The sequence below is a fragment of the Salminus brasiliensis genome, chromosome 5, assembly GCF_030463535.1.
Source record: "Salminus brasiliensis chromosome 5, fSalBra1.hap2, whole genome shotgun sequence".
NCBI lineage: Eukaryota > Metazoa > Chordata > Actinopteri > Characiformes > Bryconidae > Salminus > Salminus brasiliensis.
The window spans coordinates 15,212,991-15,221,816 of record NC_132882.1 but is presented as its reverse complement, the minus strand read 5'-3'; the positions used below and the strand labels follow the sequence as shown (position 1 = coordinate 15,221,816).

The 8,826-nt window shown below is 43.0% G+C and overlaps 1 protein-coding gene across 3 annotated transcripts in view; it reads right to left on the bottom strand.

The window, feature by feature from the left end:
- Window positions 1–1,120: 1,120 nt before the first annotated feature.
- The window catches only part of sema6cb (semaphorin 6Cb), a 158,981-nt gene continuing 151,275 nt past the window's right edge, over window positions 1,121–8,826 (bottom strand). For all 3 annotated transcript variants that reach the window (XM_072679555.1, XM_072679557.1, XM_072679556.1), the window contains one exon: window positions 1,121–5,608. In XM_072679555.1, the coding sequence (XP_072535656.1) occupies window positions 4,344–5,608 (1,265 nt within the window). In that variant the 3' untranslated portion in view covers window positions 1,121–4,343. The remainder of the gene's footprint in view (window positions 5,609–8,826) is intronic.

The window sequence follows — 8,826 nt, the reverse complement described above, 5'->3', positions numbered from 1 at the left end:
TCTGGGGATGTTTTGGAACTGGTACATTGCACAAAGTGGTTGCAATAGTGAGGAAGGAGGACTACCTCAGAATCATGTAGCATGACCACAAACTACACAGTGAAACTGTTCAAAATGAAGAACCTTCAATACTTTCAACAGTGTACCAGCTAGACAACTGAAACCTGAACAGGGAGTTTTCCAAAAGGACATTAAAGATCTGTTAGAAGCTTTTTGATGGCTACCAGGCCATCAAAAGCAGGCATTTGGTCATTTGATTGGTGATTTGCTAAGGGACATTTAACCAAATTGAAGTGTGCTGAATGTATATTGATTTTAGAATCCCCTTCCCCCTTTAATAATATAACGTGTACAGTCAGCAAATTTGTGTTTTTAATTAAAGATGCATGTTGTACAAGAACAATTTACAGTGATCGCTTGAAGTCCAGTGTTGTCATGGCATTCATACAGTATGCTATTAGTGAAAAGTGCATACTGAACGTGGTCTGAGAGGCTGGAACTGGAATAGCTGGAATTGTTTGAAATCATGGGCAACAAAGGAATTTGGGGGTTTGGTTGAAGTAGTGCATAAAAAACCTAAGTGTATAGAGATCCCTCATCCCCCTCAGCCCTATTATTATGCTACTGATGACAACCATAAAAACAAAACAACTTCTTGCAAAGAGAAGCTCAGCACTGCTTCAGATCTCGAGCCAACAGCAGTTGAAAATAACAATGCTCAGTCAGAGCATTTAATCTCGTCTGATTTCGAACAAGAGTGTGAACTAAAGCAGCACGCAGCCTTAAAAAGAACTTAACTGATGGTCTGAGGTGGGATGACAGCGGTGGATTTCTGCTCCAAGTGCAGGAGCGTACTCAGCTGATCTCATTTTTCCTGAAGAAAACAGTGCTGTGGAAAGGCTACTGAAGTGGACTTCAACTGTGATAGAGACAAAGGTTATGCAGATTGCATCGTTGTAAAATTATGACAAGGTCAGAACGACCCACGCTGCTCTTATTCCTAAAGCATTTTCATACTGAGAAATATCAACACTCAGGAGGCGGAGGGTCACAATGACTTTTTAAACAAACAAATTATGCAAACTATGAAGTTACGCAATCAATCCAAACACCATGCGTGTTAGGTCTTCTGATTTATTTCTGTTATAAGGAAAATACAATGGTATTCAAGAAAAGCAGAGGGGGGAGAGACGCTGTGGAGCTTTTGTCCTGCAGTAATCAGAACAGGACACTGCATTGTGGACATCTCCATGGCATCCCCCTTTATTTACACTGTGCAATAACAAAAACCTCAGCGGTTAGAGCAGATAAAGCAGACACGGACCATTCATTCCCTTTCCTTCAAAATCTCCATGGAAATTCAAAGAAACTACTCTTTCTCTCCCCTACATAAAGGCGACCTGTTCCACTCTCATCGGCACCACTGAAATGACAAACTTCACTTCAATAAGCAGCCACTGTGTGTAGTTTTTTTTTTTTTTTTAAACAGGCTTTAACTCAACAGTTGCCTACTTATCTATGTACGTTGCATATGTACGTTCAGCCACTTATTAAAATATGACATTGCATTTGGTTTCATTTGGGGGCAACATACTGTAGCGAGTCATAACAGGCAGCTGACTGGAGAGATTAATTCAAGTGTACAGAGGAAAAACTATTTCAGACCAGCACCAAGAATTCTATGCAAAACCAGACGTATCATTAGCACAAAAGAGAAGCTGGAGGGGAGAGATGTCCTTGAGTTGAGAAGCATTCACAGCCATCCTGCCTGACAGTACGGCAGAGGAGCAAAGCTGAGAGAGAGATGTTTGAACTCCAGCTAACTGATATTCCCAACAGATTAACACACACACACACACACACACACACACACACACACACACACACGCAAGTACTCACATCACTCATCACTGTCATGCAAAAAAACCTTGTATCTCCAAAATGGCAACTTTACTGGGAAGGAAAAAACTACTTAGCCTTAACTGGAGGCCAGTGTACAAATATTTTAAAGTCATTTATAAGCATTTATTTATTTATTACATTTTTCAAAAATTTCCCACAATTTTACTCCCAACTCATTAGAACTCTGTAATGCACTCAACACCAGGAGGACGAGGACTGACATGTGCTTCCTCCAACACAAGTGCAACCAACCATACCTTATTTCAAACTGCTGCTGATGCAGCGTCACTGGGCAACCAGTGGTGCTCTCTCTGAGGAAAGCATCACACTAGAGTGGTGCGGGGAGAGAGAGCACCAGTGCTTACGACATGAAGAGGTGCTCTCTCAGGCTCCGCCTGCTGATGGCAGGCAGCATAACCCAGGATTTGAACCAGTGGAATCCTCGGCTCATAGTGGCAGCACCTTAGTCCACTCACATTTCTGTTTGAAACTATGCCATGAACAACTGCCAGATTCAAATGATGTCAAAAAATGAAAAACACTCAAATGGAGATGCAGGTTTTTTCAATGACAGCGACAGTGTGCCAACTCACACAAAGCCCCAAGCCTCCTCTTCAAGCAGACAGATAACCCAAATTAATACTTAATTTTCCCACAGAGCGGCAGGTTTGGCCAAGCTCCACCAGTTTTTATAAAAAACGTAAAGGAAAAAAAAAAAAAACAAATTGGACACAATTGATTCCTATAAAACACTAAATAAAATCTTTACACCAGCTTTGCTTGCAATCAGTGTTTTGTGCAATGCATTAGTACGCATGCACACATAGGGAGAGAACTGAAACAGAAAGTGGGGACAAAAAAAAAAAAAAAAAATACTATTCATAAAAAACAGGCAGCTACTGATCCAAATGTAATAGCTTCACACAGTAAGGGAATATTAAAAATGTCTAAATAGAAATATAAATCTACAATAGAATATTTATATATATGACACATACAGACACCAAAGTTCTTTTTTTTTAAATTACAAATTAAATGATAAAGGTTGCGTCTCAACTCACCTCTCCCTCTGTAACTTCCTGTACCACCCCCACCCCCAAACCCGCCCTGCCCCCAAATAGCACATATCATATTAAATAAGGCACAAATTTACACAAACAGAATTTGGCTAGTTATTGTTACTATATTTACACCAAATAGCTACAATGTTAATTATGATCGAATGCATTTTAATGTGGGAGTAGCTCAGATCAGGGGTTTATGCTCTGGCACACAGGCTCCATTTTCACAGTTTAAGCCCTGTCTTGGACTTGACTTCTCGCTCAGGGGGACTCTGACATTGACTGTCTTTTTTTTTGTTAGTTTTTCCCCCAATGTCAATGATGTGGCTTAAACTTGATCTGTGTCAGAAACTGGCCCATAATGTTAAGCATTTAGAGACACTGCTCTTTGGATTAAATGATCTGATTACATTCCTCTTACATACATCTATATTCACAGCAGGGAATAAAAAAAAACAGTTCTTTCTCTAGCCATGCTTTTGGTCACCAGACTTTTCAACTGAATCACACTTTTTTTTTTTAACATATTGGCTACATTACTCTAAAAGGTGGGCAGTGCTGTTGTTGGAAAAAAGTAATGAAAGTCATGGTGGACAGGTTATTGCTCATGTGTTTTATCAAGAGATTTCCATTTGGAGTGTAAAAGATCACCGGAAGGGCTGTTCAACAACGCATTTACTTCTCAAAATAAGGCAAAGAGCTACTTTCAGAGGAGATCATCCATTTTGTTCATCAGAATACATATACTGTGTATGTATATGTATACATATACTGTGTAGATATGAACACACATATATATACACACACATGCATATATACACGTTTAGAGCTGTGGTCAGTGAAGTCCATCAACTCTACATCAACAGAATAGTTAAGCCAAAGCAAGAGAGATCAGAATCACATAAGGCTCAAGCCCACTTGTTAGCTTAGTCCAGGTCCCAGCCTCAGAAGTGACACCTAGTGACACCGTAACCCAGAGTTCGGAAAAACACTTAAGAAGCCACACTCAACACAGTGGCAGCCTAGAACAAGATAGGTGTTGTTCCATTCTCTTCTAGTTCTTCACCTTCTATAAGCAAATAGCTGAGCAATACCAATATGGTACAAATATAGTCATGAGACACAAAGAAAAGAAAATGACAAAATAAAAAGTTTAAAGTTCAAATGTGAAGTTGACAACACTGGCAGCCATTCTCCTATTTTGAGGGGTTCTTTTTCTGAAGGCAGAATCCAATTCTCAGAGGTTAGTGCAGCATTTCGCCGAAAGCTGTCCAAAGACACACTTAAGAAATCTAGATTTCTGGTCCACGCGTTTTCTGTGCGAGTGTAGATTTCCTCAGTCTTTAGGTTCTGAAGTGCAGGTGAGGAGTCTGCTGGAGCTCAGTAGTTGAACTTCCCTGCCTGGTTGACTGGAGAGGTGGCAGGGATGAAGAGCGGCTTGGGCGGGACGTCCGGTTTGAGCGAGGTGGTCCGGCGTACCACGGCCCCCCGGTGGACCTCAGGCTGCTCGCTGTAGCTGTGCTGGCGCGTCAAGTAACCGTTAGAGATGAGCGGATGGCGCACCTCACTGCCGGTAGAGTTCACGCGGGACAGGAGGGGAGGGGGTGGGTGGTGGGAGCGGCGGCTGAAGCTAGGCTCGCGGCACACCATCACCCCTCCTCCTCCAGCAGACATGAGGGAGTGGCGCTGGGAGGCGTGGCGGGACGCCCTCTCCAGTGTGGACTGGTGTTGAGGAGGCATGTCTGGAGGGACATCCATGCGGCGGGTCAGACTGTCTCTAGGCAGGGTGGAGGAGCTGTAGTAGGGCGCAGACTCCGTTTCAGGGATTTGAGGCTGCACGCGATTGGCGAAGGCCATTTGGCCTGCATTAGCTGACATGGACGAGGTTAGCACAGTGGGGGTTTTCCCGGTGGCCACGTTGATCTCATGGATGTGCTTTAGAAGCTCATCGAGCGAGGTCACGTCAACAATCTTATGCGGGTAGCAGTGCTGCGGCTGGCTGGGTATCCGCTCGGCGTTGTGGATCTTCCGCTCCTCTGGGTGCATGGAACTTCCCAGCACTTGCCTGCTGACCAACCCGTGGGAGAAGGGGTAAACCTGCTGATGGACGCCAGAGCTGGGCCTGGACCCTGCAGCGTTGTGGGACTTCGGCTCTTTGGCGTTGTTGCAATTCTGGTTCTTTTCCCACTGGTTCTTGAAGGCCTTCATGCTCTTGATCGGCAGCTCTGGCGTCGAATCGGGGGTGGGTAAGCCGGACAGCTCAGAGGAGTGGTGGTGATGAGGATGAATGAGCTCCGACATGACGCCGTGGTGGTGGGCACTTCTACGCGGTGGATGGTCCTTCCCGTTCTGGAAGAAAGAGTTGTAGATCTTTGGGGAAGACACCTCCAGCTTCTCCTCCTTACCCTGGCTCTCCAGCAGGCCGTTCAGCTTGGCCAGGCTGCGCAGAGACAGAGCGTGAGGAATGGGAGCCTCCGGGTCCTTGGCAAGCCTCTTGGTCTTGTTGACATTGTGGTTGCAGTAACAGGAGACGAGGAAGCCGGAGAGAAAGGCGCCCAGGACGAAAGCCACAAGCACACACGCTATTAGCAGAGTGTAGTGAACGCTGTGGTTGGATTTATCCGCTTCAGGGGGGCGGCGGACGCCTGCAGAGAGAAGGAGAAGGGGAAAGGGGTGGGGAGAGAGAAAACAGTAAAGTGAGTGTGGCAAGACATAAAAAGCACAGCAGGACAGTGCTAGTGATATTTTGCTAAACCCTCCCCCCCAAACCGCTGAACTTGAAGACTTGGAGGAACGAGCAGATTATTACTGCTACAAGTTACTTTCAAGCACAGCAGAAAGCTGAAGAGGTTTCTGCCTTCGACTACAGCTACAAAGGTTAAGGACTCCCTACTGGCTAATGAAGTTTTAAGTGCATTCAATGCATATAGATAAGAACAAAAGCACCAGCAGGCATCCAACCCTGCTCTAGGAGCTGAAACCACCTGGATAGAACCGGAAGCATGTGGTATGCTGCACTTGCCAAAAATGAATGCTCAGACTGCTTCAACCGATCTTCTGCCAGTGTGTTCTGAGGATAGATGTCTTTTTGGGAGATAACGTGCCATGTTATGCAACTGTAATGTACGATTTGCCTGCATTAGTATTAACGATTCTGAAATACTGGTCTTTCTCCAAATTTTGGTTGGTACATATTTTAAGTCTGATTAGGCTTGACAAGTTCTGTACTTCAGCTTCAACATTGACCTACATCCTACATATAATTTTGTGTGTTTTATCTCACACTGCAGGGGGTGGAGGATGGGGGTGGGGTGAGATGCAGTCTGGCCAATTTTAATGATTCTGAAATTAAAAATACATTAATAAACCGTGCCACCATATTATCTTAATGAGCTCCAGAAACCGAGGCCAGAGGTGATGGTTTCCACCACCTGCAATTTGAGATAATTAGCAAATCTCTCTGCCATCTGCACTGTCATTCTTGCCGCCCCTCTCTGTCTCATCCCATTTTTCTTTGTGCGAGTGCAAGGGCAAGAGAAGGGGTGCCAAGTTCCTGGCTCCCTAAATGAAGCGATTAGTTGTGTACAGCAGGAAGGATTTGAAAACTGAACATCTGCATGGCAAAAAATATGGTTTACTAATTTACAAACTGATGCGTATCAGAAAAAAAAAATCCTTTTATCTAATGAAGTGTGGGTGAGCTGGTGGTGCATGATGATGGAGCGATGGAGCGATGATTAGGGTATTAAACACTGCTGCAGAGGGTGAGGCTGGGACCTGTGCTAAAGCAAGCCGGAGCTTTCTGTGCCTGCGTTATTTCAGGATGCTGAGGCAGGTACATACAGCAGAGTCACTATAGGGTAGCGTGGGTGGATTACAAGAGAAGGAGGCAGAGAGAGAGAGAGAGAGAGAGAGAGAGAGAGAGAGAGAAGGAGAGAGACAAAAGTACTGTTGTATTTTTTTACGCAGCTGCGAGCAAAAGCATAATTATGAATGCAGAATAAGTTTATGGGAGAGAAAACAAAAAACAAAACAAAAGCAATGATAATCTTCCCCCAGGCATCAATACAAACACATTAGAAGCGCCGAGCAAGGCGTTTTGCTAGCTATCGAATGAGGGAAGCTTTACAACAAACTTTTTCCCCCTCATAAATGCTTTTTCTTCTGCTGTTTGGAGATGCGAACTGGGAAGAGTTATGGCAAAATAAACTCTGCAATATAGAGCAGAGCCTTCTCGTAGCACATCGTGTCCTCTCGCTCTTTTTCTCTCCCTTGCTCACACGCACACACACTGGTTGTTTGGCAGGAGATTTATATAGGTCATGAAATTGTTGGAAAGAGTTGCTCCCACACGGCAGGTTTCTGTTTTTGGCTTTGATACATTCCAGAAAGCTCTTTTCTGTGTTTTATGAAAAAGAGATGCTGGGGTAGCATGACTAGTGCAACATCTGCAGAGAGATTTCAGTGAGGACAGATACTCTCTCTCTCTCTTTCTCTATTTTTCTCCCTCTCTCTCACTCTCTAACTCTCTTATCCATCCTGTCCTAGTTGATAGTTGGTTGGATGGTGGTGCTGTGACTGAAGAACAGGGTGCTGATGAATAATGGAGAGATTTCACATCTGTCCCTCTCGCTCAAACTTCTCTCACTTCTTCTTCTTCTCCTTTGCCTCTCTCTCTGTCTCTCTCACAAACAGTTCATTGCAGACCAAGTAGCAGCTTCTACTTTATCAGATGCTAAAGAAAGAGTTCGGAAAAAAATTAATCAATTAACATATTTATCACTTACCCCAGATGCAGTTGATCAGCCAAGACATGAAAAGACATTTCTAGCACACACTGGACTAGACTGTCACCAAACTAATAACTGTAAACAGAAACTGAGAAAATACAGTCTCTGCACCCACTCAAAACACAGCCAGATCTTTATTTGTGTAATGCAAACAAGTCTATGTGGTTTAGATCAGGTACTTACTTTAGTTTCACTACAAGAAACTTCCCTGCATGGCTAAATGGTGCGGAGGCCATTTTGGGTATCCTTTACAATCTCAGCTTCATGTTTTAAGAAGGTCTATCTACAGCAATTTACTAAACAATTTTAGTTGTTTGTGTAGCTTTTTGAATGATTTATGAAGCAAATAAATTAGGAATTTTGTGAATCTACAAAGATGAGATTGGTGACAGTCCAAATTCAGTGTTTTTTAGCAGCACTGCAAGTGTCTCCCATTGCAAGTGAGAGAAGCAGATGTCAGAGATTAAGCATGGCTTGGCTGATCGGCTGCAACTGGGTCAGTGATAAATCAAGCTTGAAGGCAAAAATTAAATACAAAATAAATACATTAGATGAATGAAATGAAAATGTTATACCAAGTCAAACTTCACTAACATTGTTAAACCAACCCGTGCCATACTCCACTTTTACAGTGCATGTACTGACGGATTAATAGAATTACACTGCTAAAAATAAAGGTGCTTCCAAGCAAAGCCCTAGAAGTACATCTTAGGGATGTTTTCTTTTTAAATGTGAACCATTTAAAGAACCTTTATTTTCAAGTCTTTTTAAGTCTGTTAAAGAGACCAATAGCAGACAACAGCAGACTGTGTGATCTAAAGTCTGAATGAGAATTTATGTAAAAAATACAGAATATCTACAGTGAGTCCAAGAAGTATTTGATCCCTTGCTGATTTTCTTCGTTGGCCCACTAATAAAGACATGATCATTCTATACTTTTAATGGTAGATGTATTCTTACATGGAGAGACAGAATATTAAAAAGAAAATCCAGAAAATAAATCTAAGGAATATATATTAATTGATTTGTATTTCATGGAGTGAAATAAGTATTTGATCCCTTAGTATTCATTA